The 24,943-nt window shown below is 45.8% G+C and overlaps 1 protein-coding gene across 5 annotated transcripts in view; it reads right to left on the reverse strand.

Annotated features, from left to right (window-relative positions):
- Positions 1 to 24,943, reverse strand: part of PLEKHA2 (pleckstrin homology domain containing A2) — a 69,389-nt gene that overhangs the window by 16,719 nt on the left and 27,727 nt on the right. For 4 of the 5 annotated variants that reach the window (XM_019748152.2, XM_019748153.2, XM_019748151.2 and 1 more), the window contains 6 exons: positions 14,681 to 14,737; positions 8,149 to 8,197; positions 6,649 to 6,746; positions 1,298 to 1,438; positions 610 to 756; positions 236 to 304 (listed from right to left, as the gene is read on the reverse strand). In XM_019748152.2, the coding sequence (XP_019603711.2) occupies positions 236 to 304; positions 610 to 756; positions 1,298 to 1,438; positions 6,649 to 6,746; positions 8,149 to 8,197; positions 14,681 to 14,737 (561 nt within the window). The remainder of the gene's footprint in view (positions 1 to 235; positions 305 to 609; positions 757 to 1,297; positions 1,439 to 6,648; positions 6,747 to 8,148; positions 8,198 to 14,680; positions 14,738 to 24,943) is intronic. The other variant, XM_074329608.1, reaches the window with a different exon arrangement.

Below are 24,943 nucleotides of genomic sequence, written 5' to 3' on the forward strand. Positions count from 1 at the left end.
AGCTGCTCTGTGGCTCTGACCACAGACCAGCTCGCTGCACAGAAGGAGGGAGGAGGTTCAGGCCACCTGAACATCGCTGTAAAGATGTGCACTCAGGATGGACAGAGATAAGACAGAAACACCTCTGAAGTCTGTGTACATGCCCACATCTCTACCATGTGCACACTCGTGGGTGTTATTCATGTGCCTCTTCCTTCCCCTGACCTGTCAGAAGGGCCCCAGGGCCACTACGAACCTGCTCACACTTGAAGTAGCAGATGGTAAAGTCATCGAGTGCAAAGAAGCGACGTTTCCAACTTTTTCGCTAAAATAAAATGGAAAGAGCAGGACATTAGGAAGAGGTCCCAGCATACAAAGGGTGGTCTACCTCTAAGCTCCCAGGGACCCAGCCCCATGGAAGCTGGGCTCCCACATTCAGTGGGAGGCAAAAAGTTCTTCTCAGGGGCAATGTCTCTGATCTACAGGGACAAATGCTGGGTCCAAAGCCTCTCACAGTTGGGACATAGAAGACTGCAGCTCCTTTCAGCCTGCTCTCAGCTCTGCTGCACCCACGCCCACTGGCTCCAAGGAGCCACCAGAACCCGCTCTAGCCCCAGTGCTGACACTCACCACGTTCCCTTGCTTCACACAGTAGCCGCTCTTAATGATGGGAGGCCCGGTGGGAACACGGCAGCCTGTCGTGGGGATGTAACTCTGAGACCTTCGGAGGATGGCGTGGGACCCTGGCTCACTCCCTTCCTGGGCATCCCCACCATTCTACAAGGAAACAGGGTCAGGATTAGCACCTCCCCCTCGGCCCCCACCCACCCCAGCTCCCGTTTGCAGAATCATCTATTGCCTCTGCCCACTGTGGGAGTCAAAGAACTAAACAAGAAAATAAACATTTACTTTGCTCCCATTAGGCGTGGTACTGTGTGCTTTCACAGAATAAGGCTCAGGGAGGTTGGGCAGACCCAGGAGAAAGGGAAGGACAGTGAAGGCAAACCGGAAGAGGAACAACAGTGGTCCTGTTCCCAGCCTCAGGCACCTTCCTCAGCCCCACTCCTCATGGGGTTTACATGTGGCAGGCTGCTATGCATGGGGCTGAACCATGCTGGCCATGCAGCTTCAAGATGCAGTGGCCTCAACTGCTGTACTGCCATTACTTACACCCACCTGGCCCTGTATGTTCCTGCCCACCCCCCCAAGTCTGTACTGGCTCCCCCATGCCCATCCACCCTTCTCAGCACAGTCCCCTGTGCACATCACTGGACATTACATCCCACCACAAACCCCTGGCAGCCCCAGGCCCCAGCACCTGGTTGATGGGTGTGTGTACCACCACCCCTCCGATGATCTCTGTCTTATAAGCCACCTGTGGCTTCTTCTCTAGGGCCGGAGGAGCTGCTAGGTTTTTGAGAACTTCAGTTGTCAGGGGCAGGTTTCCAATTTTGGGCACCTGGGAAGAATGACGACATTGTGGTCAACAGGGCACAGAAGCTTAGGAAAAGCGGGGAGCCGAAGCAAGATGGGTAAGAGTGAGCAAAGCTAATGTACTACATTACAGTAAGACACCCCTCTCCTTCCCAGGCTTTCCATTGAGCCATATCTGAATATGAGGGACTCTGCCAGACACACACACTTATTCAACAAATGCACTGAGTACCTACTGCAAGCCAGCCCTTCCCTGGCAAGAGACCAAAGATAAAACAGCAAATTTAGATACATGTCCTGACCTCATGGCATGGACACGTTAGTAGGGGAGACTGACAAAAACTGCATAACAAAACAATCAGAATAATTACAAATCATGGTGCGTGCCATGAAGAAAATAAACAGGAGCTGAGCTAGAGAGCAGCAAGGGAACTGCCTAAAATGGAGTGGTTAGCAGAGGTCTCCAGAAGAGATGTGCAAACAGTAACCTGGAGAATGAAAAGGAACCCGGAATGTGAAGACAGAAGAAAGCTTGCTAGGCAGGGAGACAGGTAACATACATTTGGTTAGGGAGCATGAGCTTTGGAGCCCAATGCCTGGGGTACAACTCCCAACCGGTCGCTAACTAACTGAGGGGCCAAATCATTGAACCTCTCTGGGACTAAACTGCCTCGTGTATAAAATGGGAAGTGGAATAACATTTCTGTTGTAGAGTTGTTGTGCTTGATTATCAAATGATAGCGTATATACTTCTAAAATCTTTAGAAACGCAAATAAAAATATAAAAGCACTACAAATTATTTGAATTCACATTTCACAAATGGTACCAACATTTACAAACACAGCCTTTCAGAAGAGTGAGTTATCCTTGCTCCTTTCTTTGACAGAGTTACAGCACCATGGCTGACCAAATAATCAGAGATTTTTTATGGCTAGTTTGAGTCCACAGGCCACAGGTTGCAAACTGGTGGCCCAAAGGTAGACATTGCCCAAACCGTGTTTTGTCTGTCCTATGCAGTGTGTTTTTCAATCTACCTTTAAAATTTGGGCTATTTCACATAAAATCCAGATTTCCAGCGAAGCAGCATTTCCCTCGTTAGATGGGGAATACATTCTTCAGTTTGTCACCATCCCTACCATTCCCCCACACCAACGCCACGTGTCAGGTGGCATTTATCTTCATTTATGTTGTTTTTCTTCCTCCTCACCCACATCACTCATATATACCAGAGTCTGTAAATTCTGATGAAATCTTTCATTTTGTAGCAATACGAGAGAGGCCCAGAACAGTCGAGTGGTTTGGCCAAAGTCATGACTAATAACCAAACAGAGACTGAACCCTGTCTCCCAGCTGGCGCGGTGTCTGCGGCATCACAAGTTCTCTCCTTCACAAGGACTCAGTGCCCTCTGTGGATCTGCCGGGAAGTCACTGCAGACTTTAAAGGTAGATTGAAAAACACACTGCAATTTACACACTGCATGAGAAAAGCTAACATCCTCTTCCACTTCCTCTACAGCCTTGGGAGTCAGAAAAACCTAAGAATTTAGACCTTTCAAGAGTTCACAGCTCAGGGGGACCATGGACCACTCCATCTGGTGTCTAGTCAAAGGAGGAAGACCGCTGTGATTACACTGGAGCCCCACAAAGAAGATGAGACTCCTCTTTCTGGTCTGCATTCTCAGTTTACGTAGACACGGGTGACCTCTGCCCACCCACCACCTCTCCAGACTGGGCCAGAAAACCTCTTGTCTTTTCCTTCTGGCGTCTGAGAGAACAGCAGTTCCCATCGCTTTGGGCCTCCATTCAGTGCCCAGCAATGAGCTAAACTCTTTACTTCATATCCCTAATCTCAAGCAATCTCATCAAGTAGCCATCATTTTCTCTATTTCATAGATGAAGTAATAAACAAAAGCTCATTAAAATGAAGTGTTTTGCCCAAGGACTGCCTGACTCCCCAGTGATAATTACACCTACCTACCTACCTACCTATCTGCCTTTCTAACTTTCTCTGAGTTTTGCTATTGTGTGATAGAATTCTTTGGGGATGTTGGTTATTGCTGGTGTGTTTAGTGATCTAATCACCATGGAACAGCAGAAATTCTTCCCAAATGACCCAAATGAATACCTAACACTCAGCAAAGAAGTAGGGACACAGCCTTTGAGTTTGCAGAGGCCAGAAAAAGGCTCACAGAAGCGTGGCTGCTGTGTTGCCTCTGTGAATCTTGTCATCCACCCAGAGAATGCCTGGTTGTCACCGTTCATACCCCTGTATCGTGGGCTGCTTCTGACCCGCCACCCAGAGCCTTTCCAAAACCATTTCTGCTTCCTGAGACTTTGAATCAGCCTGTGGAAGACGAACTCAACAAGAAGTATGCTCCATAGCTTGAAAACAAGGTCCTCCTTTTGGTTTGTCCACATCCCAGAGGCCTAATTAAAGGTGTGCCCTCTTCCATCCACTGTGGCTGGATCTCTAATGCTGGAGATCCACATGGATATCATTTGTGATGTGAAATGAAACTTGCAAATATTTATCTTCCTTCTCACCAGGCACGGCTATACTGCTATCAGGGATAATCCAACTTGGGGAGGAGGGTGTGAATGGGCGTGGGGGAGCTGTGCTTCGCTTGCACAGTTTGATTTTCAACCCTTTTGACAAATGTATTGAGGTGAATAATGTCCTTCCAAATTATCCACCTATAACTTTAGGATGTTACCTTATTTAGAAATAGGGTCTTTGCAGATGGAATTAAATTAAGATAAGATTATACTGATATAAGGTGGACCCTAAGTGCTATGACTGATGTCCTTCTAAGAAGAAGAGAGGTCACACAAACACACAGGCCATACAATGATGGAGGCAGAGATGGAATGATGTAGCTACAAGCCAGCGATCGCCAAGAACTGCCAGGAGCCACCAGAAGCAGGAAGGGGCAAGAAGGATTCTCCCCTAGAGCCTTCACAGGAAATGCAGCCTTGCTGACACCCTGGTCTCAGACTTTTGGCCTCCAGAACTGTGAGAGACTAAAACTCTATTGTTATAAGCCACCCAATCTGTCACCATAGCCCTAGAAAATGAATACAGGAATACTAATACTCTGAGAGAGCCCAATTCTTTAAATACCATATGTCAATCATTTTCTACAATCATAAGGACTCAATCACCTTCACATAGTGTGAACAGTGATCTGTGGGCAGAAAAATTGGTTCCATCCTGGCTCCATAACCTGGGGCATGTCACTTAGATCTCTAGGCATTTCTAGTTCCTCATTTATAAACGGGGATAATAACACTTGCCCTTCCTACTTAAGGCTTTTACGAGGCAAAAATGAAGCCATGGTTGTAAATGCGGTATGTAATCTAACATATTTTAACACTACTGCTCATTTTTAATACTTTTATAAACTCCTAGGACTTGGGAGCCATAGGGTCATGGGTTTAAATCCCAGCTCTACCACTTACTAACCTCTCATTTCCATTTCCTCATCTAACTGGCAGTGAAAGCACCCACCTCACAAGAGTCCTAAGAGGGGTGAACATATGGCACATGTGAAAATTAGGCTCAATACACTATCTGTTCCCTCTTTCATCTCTGTATCTCCCAACGTGTCCAATTTTTCACTCTGCCCATCAGGTGCCCAAAAATAAATCTGTATGTCATCAGTGTGGTGTCCCAGCCTCACATCTATCCCTCATGCCAGCCTCCCTAAGGAAGGACACACAATGTAAGATGAGGTGCAAATCCTTCCAGGACACAAAAAGATAAGGAGGAAGTAAAGTAGCCCCCCGCTTCCTTCTATCCCATGGGACTTGGGCAGGAGGAGTGAAGAGATGTATAAACGGAACAAGGAAAGTGTGTGTGTGGGGGGGGGATCCTGGAGATTGTGGAGACCCTGAAGAAGGCTCTGATATTACACCAGGTCTTTGGACTTCCCGCCTCAGGGCACCGTCATGCTCCTCCCCACTCCCATAGCCTGTGTGTGACTTCTGCTCCATGGGGCCAGAAGAGGCAGGGGGAACTGGCTGATCGGAGCAACTCTATGCTCAAGACACAAAACAAAGGGAGAGAGGTTTTCCACTGCCTCACAGGCATGTAGCCCAGTTCACCAGGCAGGAACAGAGGAGGAAATCCACAAGGAAATGCTAAGAATAACATACCAGACATTGAAAGAAACTGCTCAAGTTGTGGAAGACACAGAAGGGTGAAGACCCCCAACATGAACAAAGGAAACCTTGCCTAAAATCAGCACTCTAGAGCCATGCACACGAGCATGTGGGTGAGCAGACACACGAGGGTTGGCAGCAATCTACCTCCCTCCTGGCCTCCCACCTTTCTGCTCTCTTTTCATGAGTTTACCAAGGTTTATCAGAGTAACAAGCTAACAAGCAAAAACCACTTCAATGACTGTATTGTACTCTGCTCGGGTCCAGCATCATAAGTGCTGGATAGGTGTACAGATTGCTTCCATTAATTTATTCTCAGGAATCCTGAGGTATCTAGAGAATGACTTGCCACAGCACATAATGGTTACTATCGGAAGTCACTAGAATGCAAGCATTTCTGACTGTATGATACAGAAAAACAAACTTTCCAACACACAATCATGGTCCGTGTAGATTATTAGTTACAGGTCCATTTTTTTCCAAAACATAGTTTTCCCTCTATTCCTTCCTACTCTTTTCCCTTTCTTTTTCTGTATTTCTAAGGAACAACCAAGTGAAGGAAAATTAGAGTACTCATAGAACAGTCAGTGAACTAGTCTCTCTCATCTCTTTTCAGCGATGCTTTGAAAAGGAACACTTTCGTGAGACAGGTTGGTGGATGGCCTGGACTGATCCCCCAGGCCTCCTCTTAAATTAAGAAGAGTACTCCCTCAAGCCGGGACAAAGTTCTGACTTCCCTCCTCATATGTTTTTCCCTTTACTCTTCTCATAGTCAGCAATCCACTTTCCAATCCCACCACCTTCTGAATCAGCATTACCTAAAGCACCAGGAGCCCTCCCAGGAAGCACAAAGCAGATACTCTATGAACTTCCCCTTGAACTTGATTCAAACTCATACTCTCAGTTCAACTTGTGGTGAGTCAGCCAAGGTGTAAGAAGAGGTAGGGGAAGTGGGGCTGGAACAAGCTTCTGGGAAAGCCCCTGCTGCCACTGGAGTTCTTCTCTACCCAAACAAGCCACATGCCGGGAAAAGGCCCCAACCCCCTCCAGAAAGGAGAAGGAATCATACGTACAGTGATTTTGCTGGCTTGGTTCAGGGCTTCAACCCAGTCCTTCAGATCTTTCTGGTCATTGGCTTGAAGAAAATACCGCTGAGACAGGGCATTGATGACTGCAAAAGGCATAGGTAAGAAGGGAGAAAAATCAAGGTCAGAACACATGCCACACAACAAGACTCCACAAAACTAAGATGCCTGAAGTAGTGAGGTGGAGGATTCCCACAAAGTAGAGGGAGACTTGTCCCATGGTGTGAAGTCACACGCATGAATATTTGGAAAGCAGCAGTCTACACTTCTCTCTCTCTCTCTCTCTAAAAGTATGGACTATTCTATTGGCCACAAGAAAGATGCCTGACAACAACCTTAACATGCTGTTGTGCAGTGATGAGACAGCTGGTCTGCCATCCACAAGATACACGCTTGAACTGCTTTTCAGAGGTGCTAACAGATTTACATTCATGATAAAACAGATACAATATTGGCACCAGTGCTCCTTGTTTCCACTGGTACAACTGGCCTGGATTAGGAGTCTTGTCTGTGGTTGGGAAATGGAACAAAGCGTTCCTGAGATCAAATAATCAAATCTGTGACCTTGATCTCATTTTCAACCTGTTCTTTCCTCTGAGCACTCCATTAGGTTAACAATTCTGGATTCATAATATTTTTTTTTTTTAAATAGATCTGAGTATGTCATTTTTGAGCTTAGCAATACGAGTATTTGAAAAAAAAGTGGGAGACTGAGAGCACCAAAGAGTATGAACCAACCTGAAGTTGGGAGAGAAGACAGCTCAAGGGGCCATTCTATTCTCCTAGTCTGAAGTATAAGAGGTGAGAATCATGGGGAAGACACAGAATTCATTGGCTCATTCATTCATTCAACAAATATTTATCGAGCACCTACTACATGCCAGAACCATTCTACATGCTAAGGACACAGCAATGACAAAGCAGAGGAGTATCCTTGCCTTCACGAGCTTACACTCAGAATCACCCTCGATACACAACAGAAAACTGTTAACATTTCTCATAGCACTCAATACAGTACTGAAAACATAGTGGGAACCAAATAAATATTGTTGGTTCAATGATTTGAGGCATCCCCTGAGTCACCCCCAAAACTGTCAGTCGTTTGACAACAGTGAGACCCTCAACAGAATACTCCTTCTTTTTCTATTATCCCCCCCAACTTTTCCAAGTCTCCACCTCTCCTGAGCACACCACTACTGAGCTCTGAGATGAGGGTTCCTAGAAACTTCTAGTCGATTTTTTGCACTCCGCCCTGTGGAGTCAGGAAAACTTGTAACACCATTGGTCCTTGTACTTCTGTCTGATGTTATTAATAATCTTTGTGGTGACCAAGGAAAGCAGCATCACTTGAGACCCAGGAACACTGCTGTGACTGAAGTCACTCATACACACAGGGTGTAAGTCACGTGTGATCACAGGATCGTCTCTGTGCAAAAGAGGAAGTTGCTGTAGGGTGTTCAGAAACCCATCCTCTGGCTCAGTACTTACCAAAGCAAAATGGAGTTTTTGGTTTCTGCTTTGGGGTAGCTATGCTCACCTAAATCAAATAAAAAATAAAACAAACATGAGTATGTTTCTAATAGTGCTATAAAACAACACATGTTTTTCAAATGTTTTAATTATGAAACTTTTCTTGCAAAAAGAAGCATATACAAAACATATGTGAACACTTTAAAGAATAATAATTAAGTGGAAATCCTGTACTCATCATCCAGATTAAGAAATAGGACCTCATCAGCCCTATTTCTTACAAGTCCTCTGTGTGCCCTTCCCTGATAGAGTCCCATCCTCACCCCTCAGACAGAACCACTATCTTGATGTCTGTGTTAACCTTTACCCTTGCAAACACATTTTTAAAAGCCACTGAGTCCTGATAAAATTCTCCTTGGACCACAAAACTTTACTGTCCCCACTCACACTAGCAAGATTCTACTCCTTTCAACCACCAAGCCCTGTCCCTAAACAGTTCTCCAAATTGAAGGTGGTATTGCTGCAAATACATAGATTCCAATTAGTGTTCACAGAAAGATGAGGCAGTATGTCACTCACTGCATTTGGACACACTGATGAATTCCCTGTATGTCTACCCTGACTGCTTTCCCATGAAAACATGCACTTCCCACATGTCCCAAGAGGGACTGATGGAATCACAGAGCATAATTATGTATTTAAGGAAAGGGCATAAGAAAGTAGAAATATTTCTATACCTCCTATTATTTGATCTCACCTTGCTTGTTCGATCCCACCTCTGGTACGTACATTCCTGAGTATGTACCTCACTCAGGTTCAAATACACTGAACGGATAAAGGAAAGCAACTCACATTCCATCATATGCACACACAGACTAGGTAACTGCCCTTGGTGGAGGCTGAACCTCCCTGGAGCAGTGCCTGGAGCAGCATCCACCACTGTACCTGGAATTTCTAAGGGGCCAGCCACCTTCCCCTGGGCCACAGGCTAGGAACTATTCCCACATTGTCATAATCCTCCTCTGGACACCATTCTCTTAATCCCCTTTCCAGCCAAGGGCCTTCTTCTACTTGAACTCATAGAGGGGATCTAGGAATGGTTCTTGCTTTAACAGCAGGCATGAAGCCAGGAGCTAAAGAAAAATTCTTGACTCAAAATTAAGGTTTCTTGGCTCACAGTTGCTAAGGGTCTGATAACGACTGACCCACCAGTCTGTCTGGGTTCTCACTCTCAGCTCCAAGTTCTTTCTATAGACCTGCCCAGATTCCTCAACAACCAAAATTAATCCTGCCCCAAATACTCAAGATGGAAATTGAGGTAGAGGCCTATCAAAGGAAGGCCTACCAAAGGGCTAGGGCTCCCAGTGTGTGACCCCCATTTCCTATTCGGCCAAATAGGGATAATAATATCATACCCTCATAGAGCCATCGTGGGGATTAAATGTAATAGTGCAGGTGAAGTACTTAACCCATCCTGTTATACAGAAGCTGCTCAATAAAGGAAGGACCATTTATTGCTTCTGATACCTCATTTCCTTTAAAATCCCATTCCATATTATTAATACAAGCAGTGCCATCTTGGGCCTTATGATCAAAATGCTGAGAGCACTGTGAGCTTCTCAAGGGCCTACAAAGAATGAATGAGACCTGAAGAAAATGCCTGGTCTCCAAAAACAAAATGAACATGGCATATTCAACATTAAAAACATTCAATTAAATGTCTGTACAACATTATATCAACCTCATTGAAACGTATTTAATTAAATGCCTACAAGATATCACATTATGTCAACTTCATCAATGTTTCTTCTAAACATTCACAAAAATTTCATTACATTCGAAAATAATTAGTAGCTTTGATTTTCTTAGTTGACAATAACCCATGGGTATGCAAGATGACTTCTACAAAATTAGAGGCAATCAAAAATTCAATGAGTTACTCACAGCCAAATCATTCCAAAAGTAAAATGATTAAAATCCTTTCAAATATTTTACAGCCAAACAATTATATTTAATGAGAAATGTGGGTTCATTTTGATATGTTTACCATGATATGAGGTAGAGGCCATAGGGCCTAAGAAAGTCTTTAAGTGGTTCTGAATACCATGAAGATTTAAGCACAGGTGAACCCACATATCCTGAGTTCAAACACCGACTACTGAAATCCAGGCATGTCTTGACCACTCCCAAGAACTGTGCGCTGGAGCTGCATGACATCACAGCCCTGGCGCCCACGCTATCTTGTTTTCCTGGGTTTCTGACCCTGGAATTCAATCTGAACCGCAGTGTGGACCTTTACCCTGCTCGCATTCTGATCTGTCTATGACTCATTTTCTTCCTCTGTCGCTCAGCAGCCATTTTCCTACAGGTCCTCACGCCCATAAACTCCGTGTCCTGCCCTTAGTTCCTGTATAACCCTGACCGTCGTGGAACTACCTTGGCCATCCCAAACCTTAGAACCCACCTGTCTCATGACTCCCTTTCTACTTTTGGCTTTCGAATGGCAATGAGAAGCTGGTGCTTCGAGACCTTCTCTGGCTTATTAGGAGACTCTTTCTTCCAGAACCTGACATTTACCATTGACTAGAAAGTGCACCACTGGTGGACACTTTTCACCCTGGTTGGATGATAAACAGTCCACTCTGACCACAACTGATTACCAGCTTATACTGTGAGAATGCTACCCAAGTGCTTCTTACGGGAACTGAAGCTTTCAAAGAGATACCTAGTTTTTCGTTGTTTGGTTTTTTATATGTTCTCCAGGTTTCAGTCAGGGTGATGACATGCACGCACATCTATCATTTGCCTAATGCCTCATGGCCTACCGCAGGAGGATTATTTGGCAAAGCAGCTCCTTGCTGAATTAACAAGATATTAGTTCTAGTTCTGCCCTGATGGGCTGTTAGCAAGGATAAGACCCTCAATGTCTCTGATCAGCTTGCTGATTAGCAAAGCCAGAGTGAAATTACTAGTCCTCTTCCTAGTCACAGACTGGCACAAGAGGAAAATGAAGTCGTAGCTACCTGTGCTGTGCCCCTCAGAGAGAAGGGCCAAGGTGGGGTCTCCTTTACTATGGACAGGCAGCTCTGGCCTGCCCCTGGTATCTTGGTGACCACAGAAGCAGAATCCCCGGTGCCTGGGAAGTATAACCCCTCTTCCCACACCCCTACCACATGTTGGTGACCAAGCCAGGCTGTGCAGCCTCCTTCAGGTGTGGTGAAGGAGCAGAAGCTCCTGAAGAAGTGTGGCTGACAGGCTGATTCTCGTGAGGACGGCCAAATGTAACCACCCACCTGCACGCCCCGAGGTGGCCACAGCTGACTACCTGCACAACTGTGGTTGACTAGTGGATCCTGGATTATGCAAGCAGCGAGAGGAGGCCGGGGATGTGAAGGGGGATGAACACGGGTCACCCAGAGAGTGACGCAGATAAGGCCGCTCCACAGTGAGACATACTCTCAGGAACTTGCTCTTATCAGATCAAACAAAGACCACAGAAGCAGCCAGCTCATCAGTGGCAGGGCTCTGCTAGCCAGCCCCACCCTGCCTGCCCTTGGCCGGAAGTAGAGTTGGGGCCCCTCTGGCAGAGCAGCAGCAGCAGAACAAGGTCTTGGAGCTCTGGTGCAGCTCTGCTCCACTGTTCAGGATGACACTGCCCAATAAGGTGACATCAACAGCAGGGGAAGAAGCTATCTACAAAGAATGATTGGAAGGGCTCTACGTCAGAGTCTCTGGACCAGTCAGGGGTTCAATGAGCCCTGAGATTACAGGCAAAATCATGGCATGTACACACATATACATACTTTGCCTGGAAAATGAGTCCACTCTTTTCATTAGATTCGCCAAAGGATTCATAACCCACCCAAGTTAGAAATGTGGGCCCTGAGATAAAAGATTCATTTGATGTAAACCCTGAGAAGGAATTATCTGCTAAGATGGACTCCACATGGTCAACTGAGGGCTCAAATTTTGTAAATAATCAAAGCCTAGCAGCCATCTGCTGACAGGGGCTTCTCGTGTACTCTGTATACCAGGAAGAACCTCAGACCGAACTCTTGGCTTCCCGAATTATAGGCCCTGTTCCATTTACACCTTCTAAGTCAACAATTATAAGGGAGTTCCGAGTTCTGTCTTTCAACCAATGGACTGAGACCTTCATGGTCCAATCAGTACACAATTATATCCTCCTTTACATTTAAACCCACAAATCAGAACTGCTCCGTAACAACCAATCAAAGTGCGCAATGCCAATGAATCAGGACTGCATGATTTGCACCAACCAGAACTGTACAAATTTGGATACCTCATTTACATAAAATGGATCTAATCGGGAACTTTCTCTACAAAAGGCAGTATACTTCTGGTTTCTGCCAGAGGCTGCATCTCCCTGGTTTGCAAACTGTTCACATGAATGAAATCTCTCCATTTTCTAATATTCTTTGGGGGGAATTTCTGTTGACAGGAACCACTGTTCCAGGAAGGTCTTCCTTACAACTACTGCAGGCAAGGCTCTGACAAAAAAGGGGTGGGGCAGTGGGCTGGCTGTATAGAAGAGAAGGTCCGTCAGGCAAAGTGGGAAGGTGGGTGGCACCAAAGGCTGGCATCAATTATTTTATAATTTGCCCAAGAACTGGTCCTGCTGCCACTGATGCCCTGGATGACATCAAGTCAAGAACTTTCATCTCTGGCCTCTCTGAACGACCCCGTCTTCCCACTGGCCCTCACACAAGAGCGATGGAAGAGCCCCCCTGAACAGAGGCCACACAATACACCACAAGCCAGGCTGACACTGTGCTGAAATGCTTTACTCTGGGAGGGAACAGCTAGGGGTTAACAAGAAATAAGCTGGAATGCTGAATTTGATACTGGTACCACAGCTAAATGTTTTTCTGGGAAAACCCCTGCTTTCTGGCATTGGGTGAGGCAGGAGTTAAAGGCCCTCAGCTCTGTGTAACCTGACCCATGGCAGCTGTGGGTTTTGCAAAAGGCCCATCCAGGCCTGCCTCTCCCATGAAAGGGTCAAAGTCAGGTCCATCCTTTCTGAAAGAGGCTGCCTCCAAAGCTGAGAATTCTAAAAACCCTATCTGAGCTGCATTTATAAATCACGATTCAGCAGAAGATTGCAGTCACTCGTCCCCCACCAAAAAAAAAAAAAAATCTTCCCAAACCCTCTCAAACAGAAGAGGGCTTCGGGTTTCATTAATACTGAGGTTCTCTGCTTCCGACCACACCCCCTGGGCCCCCGGATTCTCTTTCTCTGAATCTCTTGGAGAAATGACCTAATGAGCTCACAGCAAGTCTGGACAGGAGAGAGGAGGACCCAGGCCTCTGGCCCGCCTGGTCCCAGAGGCAGCCACATTTCTTACCACAAGGCATGCACAAAGCTGTGCTTTCAAAGGCCCTTCCCTCTTCCCCCAGGTCATTATCTCCTCTCTAATGAGCTCAGACACTGCCCTGCATGTCTGCCTCGGCACCCAGCTGTGTCTGCCAGACTCGCCAATAGCCCCTGCTGCGGCCTCCACCTCCCCTTGGCCCCCTGACCAGCTGAGTTGGAGGGCTGAATCCAAGGACTCACAGAGCTTGTTACAAGAAGGAGCCAGGAGCTGCTCAGATTAGGGTCCCCTCCAACCTGTCTCAACCCAGAGGGATGGAGAAGCTGGACAAGAAAGCAGAAGTCCCCAAGAGGCCTAAAGTGAGGAGTACATGGGGAGAGCAGAACTTCGGGAACCTTAGTGCTGGCTGGGTGCCACCTGGCTCTCCTCACTGGACAAAGAGTTCCTCTTTCTGGTGAGGCTCTAAATTCCCTGGCCTTTTTTATCACTGCTGCATCATGGGTCAGCCCTGGAGCCTGCTCCAGGGAGGGGCCGCCAAAAGAAGCTGATTTCAGCAGCTACATCTGGGCCTCATCAACCAGCCCCAAGCATCACCCCCAGGTCTCAGCACCACAGAGGGTCTGCTCTCACCCCATCTGCACAAACTAGACCAGGGCCGGCCTGTCAGCCTGCCTGCCAGACTCTCCAGCAGTTATCTGGCTGCTGCATGGTGTCCTGGTCCATCTGAGTATCTTCCCAGGGCATTCGTAGCCTTCCCTCGGCAGTAAGCCTGTCCAGGGGATTGATAAAATTCCAGTGCAGCCCCAACTCTTTCTGAGCGGCTTCTGTTTAATTATACCCTCTGGGAGAATTCTTTACAGTCACTGGGGGTTTCTGTTGTTGTCTTTGTGTTCCTCCTTGTCCCAATTACAAAAAAGGTCATGTCCCACTCCTCCCCCCACCACCTATACCTCCTCTGCTGGAGCTCAGAGCATCTCTGACTGATGTGTCCCAGGAGTAAGAGGCTGCAGGCCTACCCTCCAAAAACCTGCTGACCTCACTCCACCCACTCCCGATCAGCAGCAGAGCTTCCATAGGCAGCTGTGAGGAAAGAGAGCATTTTACTGCCCGTGCAACATCTCCATATGCTAACGCCCAAAGGATTTGACACTTCCTCTTGTTTAGATACTAAACCTACTTACAGAATATAAATTCCCAGCGCTCCAGGCCAACATTACCTTCGAGATGTAGGTCAGCTGCAAAGATCCGACAGCTCCTGCCCCAATTGCCAGGTTCTGAAAGAAATACGTGTTTCATTTTAAGAAGGATGCTATGTGAGGCCACGGAAAGGGCACTAAGAGATAAGAGGCCATGATTCTAGTTCCGTTTATGCCCTTTACTGGCTTTGCAACCATTCTTGACTCACTTTCCTCCCCCTGTAAAACAGTGGTAATTCTTGCCACTATATGTGTGCATTAACATTACCCATGGCCTTATTTATTATAGAGAGATATCCTAGTACAGTGCTTAAAAGTGTGCGCTCCACCACTTGACTATAAATAAGTTCCTTAACCACTAAGCTTCGGTCTTCCCTTCTGATAACAATACCTACTTCACAAGGCAGTTGTAAGGATGAGTTAATACATTTAAGAGCATGTGGAACAATCCCTGGAACACAGACGACTCTCAACAAGTGTTAGCAATTACTTTTGTCTGTCGGGACTGCTCTGATTTCCTTGTTGGCTTGGTTCTGTTTGATGCCAACTAAAATTCTTTCATACTATATAGGGTACAGATTCACACAATACAGAAATAAAAAAATACAGCTGTTCAGTCTATTTCATAGGACTGTTACGAGTACCAAATGGAATGATGTCCATACACTATAAAACATCAACTAAAATGTACTAGTAAAATAGCAAGAAATTCACAGGCACCTTGTGTGGCCATATGTACCTTGGAAAATCTCTTTGGCTTTCTAATTTCTCTACCGTCAGAAATGAAGCAATGACACAGGGATGGTAGCGCACCAAAGAAATGGCCAAGAAATCATAGCTATGGAGTTTCTAACGTCTTACTTGGAAAATCCATTCCCTGTGAACCTGAGAACCTGTCCATAGCTCCGGGTGACCTCTTAAACTGTTTCCATAAGCTTAAAGAGTAACCTTGAGCACCCATTACTGGGGGTCATCTCAAAGCAATAAACAGAGGTGAATCTTGGATAATGGGAATTTATTAGGTTGGTGCAAAAGTAATTGCGGTTTTTTGCAATTATTTTTAACCTTTGAAACCACAATTGCTTTTGCACCAACCTAACAGTAAATTTCCTAAAGGGTTAACAGTGAAATGAGTCATTTGGGGAGACTGCCGTTAAGAAGTATCTTAGATGGAAAGGAAGAATCATTCTAGGTGCAATTATCTAAATTAGCATACATCTTTTGAAGCAAATCCAATGTGTGAAATGTCCGATACATAAAAAAAAAAATGGATGGGAATACTACCATGCTAGGAGGATTCTCAGAACCTTAGCATTTTAGAGTGACAGAGCTAGAAAGGACATCTCCCTACTTTTGCAAATGAGGCCATATGTCTAAAAGCTGCCTTTGAGTAGTGAGATTAGCATTTCAAATATGGATGACTTGATTTACACATTTTTTTTCCAATTACACAGTGACTGCATTTGCTTATTTTTTTAGGAAACCTCTATCGGGTAAAGAGAGATAGGCCTTGTAACCCCTAAGTCAGAGTCCAAAAAGGAGCCACAACCACCCAAAAGGGCGGTGAGTGGCTGACTGCCCCAGAGGAAGTGAACCACTCTGGATGAGGACTCAGGTCCTCCTGAGTGAGACCGCCAAAAGCAAGCCCATGTCTCCACAGCCTCCAGACACACACAGAGCACCCAGCCCACCCCAGCCCCTCGTTTTGCACTTGAGGAAAGTGACTTGTGAGGAGATTTGTCCAAGGTCACATAATTGACAACTTCCACCCCGATGCCCTAGAAGCAGCACAGTGTCATTTAAAAAGCTTGAGCTGTTGGAATTCTAGCTGTGCCATTACTGCCCTATGGCTGTAGGCAAGTTGCTTTACCTATAAAACTGGGATAATAAGCCCTGTTTCATGAGCTTGTCGGGGGAACGGCATGAAAATACATAGAGCTGAGCTGTGGTAGTTCTTATCCCCGACCCACATGCTAATTACAAGGTACAGACGCCAAGTCTCAGGGCTGGTCTTGCACAACTCACTCTCCTGACCCCAAACCACAGCCCAAAGGCCTCCAGAGCCCTATCTTGAATGATGAGTGATGAAGTGGGACTTGGGGAACCATTCAGACACTAACCCACATGTAATGACAGATAGAAGCCGATCAGATTTCAACTACTTCATCCCCTCCACCCTCCAGGGTTGCTCCACCCTCAGTCCCCTCCTCCCCTTAGCTCTCTTGCTTCAGAGAGGAAGAGATGGCAGAAGTTCTCCCAGCAGTTCTCCCAGCGCAGTTACCCTGGGGGCTGGGGGCTGGCCTCACTCCCTTTACCCACAGCCCACCTACCATCTGCTCCTAGGCTCTTGTGCACCTCTTCTCTACCATGAGAAGCCAGGAAAATTGACAAATATCTGAAAAGGCAGTTACCCCACCCCCACCCCACCCCACCTTCCTCATCACCCAGGGGGAAATGAATGACAGGAGAAAACAGCTCCAGGATCACTGAGGCTTGATCCAGAATGATGGCTCAGTGTCCACTCCAATTACTGACCCTAGGAGATTAATGGTAACAGCTCGCTGCCAGGGTGGCAGCCCGAGGCAGACACTTCCTGGTCAACTTCATGCCAAATGCCTGGGCTGAGGGCCTCAGCAGCCAAATGTCAGGGCAGGAACACCAGGAAACAGCACCTGGAGAGGGGCAGGGTGTCGGAGACAGCAAGCTGCCTCTCCTGGCCACAGCACCATCTCCTGCAGGGAAAGGACAAGAGGGCCCACCCACCTGCTCGAAGCCTGCTCTACTGACTGCAGCCCGCCCTCATCTCTCCTCTCACTGTTTTCATGTACACGGGTCCTGCTCCAACTTTGGTGCACAACAGAATCTCCTGGGGAGCTTGTTTGAAAAGGCCCAGGCTCAAGTCTCACCGAAAAAAACACTAAATCACAATCAAGTGGAATGTGGGCAGAACATGTACTTTTTTTTTTAATGTTCCCAAGTGATCCCTAAATAGGCCTAAGTTTGAGAACAACTGGTCTACGTGACAAAATCTAGCCCTGGATTCTGTATTCAAGCATATTTTTCTGTGAGTTTAAGTCTCTTCTTACTAGATTTTAAGAACACTGAGAACATGATTAGAATCCTATTCCTCTACACAGCAGACTCCTCAATTTTTTAATGAAAACACTATTTACATGGTGGGTAAGTTCCCAAACCAATCCATGAACGCCTGCTACACTCATGGAGTACTGGAATATGACACAGCTTCTATCCACCACGGGCAAACAATGTTTCTTTGGGAGACTTGTTCATGTTTGGAAACTGGATGTCATGTACTTTGCAGTTCCCATGACCTGGGGCAGGGTTCCTGTGGGACAGGAATTGGGTAGAGGGGGCCTGAAAGGACTGTACCAGCTAAAACAGCTTCAAGGACTTGGGGAGAGGGAGTAGAGGAATGGGCGAGGAAAAGGGACAGGAAACACCTGAGATGAGCGCCTCTGAGCTGATAGGGAGTGCAGACAGATGTTGGAGGGAAGGCTGCTTGCTATGTGAATCACCTGGGGAGATTTTTTTTTAAAACAAACTAATATTCATGCTTTATCCCTAGGGTTTTAACTGATCTGGGGTAGGGCCCAGGTACCCGTATGTTTTTAGAGTGCCCCGGCGATGCCACTGTGCCACCAGGTTTGAGGACCACTGCTGCCGACACTGGCTAGTCCTGCTGACTCTGCACTGGAGACGCAGCAGTTGGTGAGAGAAAGGGTCACACCCAGCCACAACCCACAGAGTGACCCTGGTTGCTGCACCAGCAGTAAATAGGGAGGAAGAAGAGAAGGGCAGGGCTGTGGGCAGGGAGAGAAGAGATTCCAGGCACGTGCATGGCTGGCAGCCACTGTGTGTGAAAATGTCTGTAAGTCAGGAGCAACTTGCAAATTTCTGGGACTTCTAAATTTTTTGGAACCACGTAGGGCCCAGGGCATTAAATGACTGATGGTTTTATGAAGACACTGCCAGCGGCTTGCTTTTTGTTCAAGTGTTCTTCTGCCACCAAGGCCCTCAAAGGAGCTCCCACTCTCCAGGAATGGAAAATATAGGGTTGATTCTTTTCCATCGCCAAGGAAGAAGCTGAGGTGCCCACACAGAGCTGTGACACACCTCTCAGGGTAGGCTGTCTTTCTAGAAGCAACATCATTATTTCGTGTTGAAATAAAAAATGTTCCCATCTTCTAGTGAGAGTAACAAGAAGCATAGAAATGACCAGAAGATCTAACTATAGATTCATAAATTCACAGAACATCAGCACTAAAAGGTTCTATTGATGCCTCGTCATTCACCATGTGAGGTGTCTAAGACTCAACTTGGGGAAATGACTTCCTCAGGGAGGCAAATGAAGACAGACAGAGCTCATCACTCCCAACATTAATCTGCTGCTTGGACAAAGCACAACTTGAGAAAAGAAGACAGAAACTGACATATATTCAGAGTCTATTATGCACCAGGTCTGCTGTTAGGTACTTTTGCACATTGTCACTTAATCCTAACAATCCCATTTTACAGATGAAGAAACTAAGGCTTAAACAGGTGAAGCAACTTGCCCAAGGTGACAAAGGTACTGAGTAGTCAGGCCAGTATTCGAACCCAACCCTTCCTGAGTCTCAAATCCCATACACTTTCCTTTCTACCATGCCACCTCCCATGAGACAATCCTTCAAATGTACAAGGACCTGCTCATTATCTAAGAGTTGATTATCAATGAAAGGTAAATACAAGGACAGGACCAGCAGGGTTACACCAAAAGAGGCCCTGTACAGTTGCCCAAGCTGGGCAGGGCAGGAACTAGTCAAACTGGCTCTTAGGTGCCAAACTCCAAAGGACCACAACTTCAGACAGTGGAAAAGGAGAAGGAGAGATGCTGGTGCCTTCCTACCTTCTCTTCTAGCCCTCGAATGCCTAGCAGACAGCAAGGAACACAGCAGGCAGGCAAAACCAGCTTGCTGGTTAACTAGTGGGACAAGGAGGAAAGGAATGCACGTGGAGATCCCATAAGTAGGGCATAAGCCACCGTGGCTGCCCATGGCCTGAAACCGTAACTCAAACCACCAAAAACCAAGGCCAGACACAGACTCTCAGGGAAGGACTTGCCTGAGAAGAGCTATGTGATGGGATCGAAGGGAAGAGCATTATTCCCTCTGCCCACCAATCTACAGCTCTCACCCTGGCATGAGAGAATAACCCAAAAAAAAGTAACCAAGCTCCTCCCAGGTATTAGATGACATGGGACTTTACCTGCTGCTCTGGCATCAGACACGACTCCTCCCCTCCATCCTATAGCTCCACTTCCCACAACTAACTGGAGGAAAGGAGAAATGCCCATGGCTACTCTCTTCATGCCCCAGTTCAAAAACATGCACTTAATCTTTCTCGTCAAGAAAAGTCAATTCTATATCATAAACTGCTGTGTTGGTGTAATGCTTTCATTCTGTTATCTGGATGTCTCTTCCTTGTGGACGTGCACCAACACCGGCTTTGGCCAGGAAGGACTTCATGATGTGTCAGTCTCTTGGCCACCACAGTCCCAGCTCCTTCACTTCCTTCTTCCAATCCTGGCGACAACGACCTAAAGACATGGTGAAACTCCTGGGCTCTAGGTAACAGCCCGGACACATTCAGGTTCCAAGACATCAACTACTGGCCACCTAAACGGTTCTGAAACCTTCCACTCAATAAGCCAAAGCCGTCATCCCTTTCCTCAATTCAGCCTCCTCCACATTTCCCTCAAAGTCAATCATCATTTCCCCTCCGCCCTCTAACTGGTTCCCTTCCCAAGTTCCCCACTTCAGCAACTGCACCTTCTACCCCCAGTCAAGCAGGCACGAAACCTTTGACTCGTCTACTGCACCTTCAGTCAGTCACCAAGCCCGTCATTTTCTTCCTTCCCACGGCCTTTAAATCTGTCCCTTCCACTCCATTCCCACCATTCCCATCATCACTGCAGATACATAAGGAAGCTGTCGGACCACTCCTCGCTCTCATCTCCAATTCCAGGCTCTCCCTACTTTCCCGTCCTGCGGATGTCACTGCCAGAACAAATTTCCTTAACGAATCACATCTCTGTAACACTTTAGAGTTTATCAAAGCACTTTCACATACATTACTGTATTTAATCTTGACAGCAAGCATGTCACAGATGGAGATAATTCATATCATTACCCGTATTTTACAGATGACGGGGGAGGCTCTAAACAATGGATGCTTCCCTAATTAACGTATTCATTAAGTCATCCTGTGCTCAGCTGATATAACGAATACAAATTGGCTATGAAGCAAAATCTAATATGCAGCCCTGTCCCAAACAGCCCTGTTTTTCCTTAGAGACATTACTTTATTAATAAAATTGCATTCTTGTATATAAATATATAAAATATATAAAAACAGATGCAACAGATATATTAAACAAATACTAAAGGTTAACATCTAAAGCAAAACATAACAATATAGCCAAAGACAAATTTTAAGAAAACTTGGAACAGTCATCACCATGGTTTTGCCTTAGTTGCTTGGACTTTCATACGAAGTAGTGCTGTTAACAGGACTATCCATCCCAAAGGGTTTCTCAGGTGTACTTTTTAACTTAGGCAAAATAAGTCTTGTTATAGAGACAAGAATTAGTTTTAAAAATTAAGATTACCATAGAAAACACACAAAGCAAAATTGCACTTACAGTATTTTAACTCTCAAGAAGTCCACACATAAATTAATTCTAAAAACATTAATTTAATAATAATTAAGCCTAAACAGAGTTTGCATTCTAAGTAAAAGTACAGAGCTGTCACTTCAAATCTTCTTTTGGAATTTTTCTTCCCAAAGGAATTCTGCATTCTTACTCTAACACAATATAGACAAAAGCATGTCAGAAATTCTACTTAACACTCGAAATTATGTGTCCACATGGATAGCTAACATACCAACTACACAAAATCCACGAATTAAAAAAACACTTCACCCAAACAATTGTTGAAGATCTAAGAGTTATCATGATGCTTGTACCGACAGAGAATATCTCTCGACAAACACACAAGAAACTGGTAATACTGGTTGCCTCTGGCTAGGGGAAAATGTACTGGGGAACAGCAGTAGGAGGGAGAAACTTGTCACTACATCAGCTTTCCAGCGTTTCAAATTTTGTACCATGTGCATGTGTTGGCCAGTTTTAAACAAAGTTATCTTACCAGTTCTTGGCATTTTTGACAGAGTGAAGCATATTACCCAAAAACTCTTTGAAATATTGTTGGATTTCAGCCAAATTTTTCTTAAGAAGGTTTCTGATACAGAAAATGCAATTAAAAAAAAAAAAAACAATAAACAATTTTTGCCTAGCCTTTAAGACGAAACTATTGTCCATTATATGCTATGTACTAGTATAATTTCCACCCACTCTACCATAGTCTTTCTACTAAAATGCAGCGAAATGTTCATCTTTTTGTCAGCAAGCTGAAGCTCTTTGCCCTTTTCAATAAAAAGAATTGCTTTCAGCTTATTCAAAAAAAAAAAAAAAAAAAAGCAAAAAGCAAAGGGTTTTTATTAGAGCCCCAGAGATACCAGGAGAGATGCAGAGATATAATCTTTTTTGATATTATGGATATTTTGTTTCATAATTTACATCATGGCCTTTGGAAAATAAAAGCATCTCAGTATTTTGGGACAAGAGAGAAAATACATTTTACAGAATAAATTTGAGAAGAACAACAATCTAGTGTAATATTGTTTCCATGCTTCTGTTTATCCTTTGTTCGGGGCTATATAATTTAGCCTTGCAACTACTTGGCCAAGTGGGCATTAGAAAGGTGGAACGTCAGCGTTGCTGTGCAACTAAAACATAGTTAGTTACTCGGTAGGTCAGAGTAATGAAGTCGAGAAGCCTAATTAAGGAATTTCATCTCCCCTCTCACGATAGGGACCAACATTAAACTAAAATACAAGTGCTGGTGCCATTGTAGCATAGAAATGTTTTAAGGGAAATACAGCTAATGCTTGTTTCTATTTAAGAATTCTTGTGTTAGCTATATTTTAGTAAAAATCTTTTTTAAAAACGAATTATCTGCGTGCTTAATTTTGTCAACGTATTGATTTTTAAATGCATTAGCCACATCAGTGGCCATAATCAATACAATCGAAACTTTCCATTTAGAGTGGTCCTTTTTAGCTAATGGGTTTCGCCCTAGATCTGTTTGGGATCACCAGGGCTTGTGTTTAAAAACCTTGGCTCCTTACTTTACCCCATCGATTCTAAATTCTGTCAGGCAGGCATTCAAGGCTGTGCCTGGTCCAAGCAGGCTGACCCCTATCATGCATCCAAGTCTATGTCCCGTGAGCAGACACTGTCACCGGCCTCCGTCTCGGCCATTTGGCTGTGTCACAATGTGCAGTTCCTACAGCTGCTTCAGAGGCTGCCTGCAGGCGATGGAGGCCACTTGGCCCACATTTGTAGAGCCAGTGACTGCCGGCAGGACACAGGGAAGTTCAGCTCCCTTGGGACCATGCTTCGGCCTCACGCACTGTGCTCCCTGCTGCAGCATCGGGCTAAGGCCTGCCCTCTGCAGACTTCTCACGAGTTCACACTCATGTCTGGCTTCCTCCCCTTCCACGTGCTGCTTCCCAGCACACTTGACACTCTCAGGAGAATGTTTCCTTAATAAGAACTCGCCACAAATCCTTGTCCCCGGGTCTTCTGGGGAACCTGACCTTAAACATCCTCTAACCAGGAGAGCTCACCTTCCCTCCTCGGTGCTGCCTTTGCCCCATAATGACTGCTGTTTCCCTCTCTGACAATGCCCTCCTCTTCCCCTTCCTCCAGGGGGCACAACAAAAATCAAATGACATATTGTAAGTGAAAACACTTCAAAACCCGTAAAGTGCGCTACAGATAGGAATCACTTATAGTAATAATTACTACTCTAACATTACCCACCCTTCCAGACCTGCATCTAGTGCCACCCCCCAGAGAGGACAATGACTTGCTTACATACAAAACAACTTGGTGGCAGCGCCAGGATCTGATCCTTCACCTCTTGTCGCCCAGGTCTGAGAACTTTCCATCTAAGTAAGACTCCACCTCCGGGCCTGCCTCTTCCCCTGATGGCAGCGGCAGGGAACGCTGCAGCCCTTCTCCCTCAACCAACAATATGTATTGGCAGCCGGGTGGTTCCCCTGAAGGATATGCTATCTTGTTATAAAGATGGACTCAGATTTCTAGCTCTATAGGTTTGTGTGCGTTGTTTTCATCTCCCCACCTGAACCTGAAGCTTCCTAATGGCAAGGACCTCATTCACTGAGTTCACCTTCCACATCACCCACAGGACCCTGCCCAGGGCTGAGCACACACACACGAGGAGGAGGAAGGAGGCAGGCAAGGGAGAAGAGTGCAGACACTCGAGTCAGACAGACAACTCCAGCTCTGCACTCATTACCATCTGTGCAACCTTGAGCAAAGGCGCTGCACTTCTCAGCACCTTGCAGAGTACTGTGAGAGTGACAATAGTCCCTGAGTCCCAGGACTATTGCAAGGACTTCATCAGGTGATATATGTAAAGCATTTCACACAATGGCTGGCATAAGGCGACCACCCAGGTAAGTATAATCCGCGGGTAGTAATAACAGTAACAGTGGTAGTCAAACAGGTCCATAAACACCAGCTACCAAGGGCTTTAAACAGGCAAGATCAGAGACCTGGGTTCAGAAAAACCCCTGCTTACTAATGTCTACTACATAACGAAGATACCATACCAGGTGTCTCCTTTTCCCTATAATGGTAGGATGTTCAGTGAGAGAACAGAGTCCCCAGGGTCTCTCTCGACAGGGACAGACCAAAACCCTCCAGTTTCCTCTTGGAGATCACCTCTGATCCGTCTTCTCCTGACCCCTGGCATGCTGCTCTGCCTCACTCTACAGAACTTCCATTTGGTTTAGGCTACGTCCCCAACCCCAGGAGAGCAGTGTTGGGCCACTCTGTAATTCGTAACAGCCTCCCTTCTGACAGCTTCATTAGTTTGTTCATTCATTCATTCAATGAGCGCACATTTATCAAATGCTGGACACTGTGGATCAAAGGCTAAACCAGATGAGCCCCGTGCCATCTACGAGCTCCCAGCCCTGAGAGTCCTCTGGCATCTATTTCTTAATCAGATACTACCTTTGAAAGCTTTCCTTCCTCCCAAGCAACATTAAGATGATTGTCTCATTATTAGCAATAATAGCAGAGGAACGAGAGTCAGTCTGCCAGGGCTCTGCCACTTTCTCATTATGTAA

This window comes from Rhinolophus sinicus, linkage group LG04 (genome assembly GCF_036562045.2).
Source record: "Rhinolophus sinicus isolate RSC01 linkage group LG04, ASM3656204v1, whole genome shotgun sequence".
Classification (NCBI taxonomy): domain Eukaryota; kingdom Metazoa; phylum Chordata; class Mammalia; order Chiroptera; family Rhinolophidae; genus Rhinolophus; species Rhinolophus sinicus.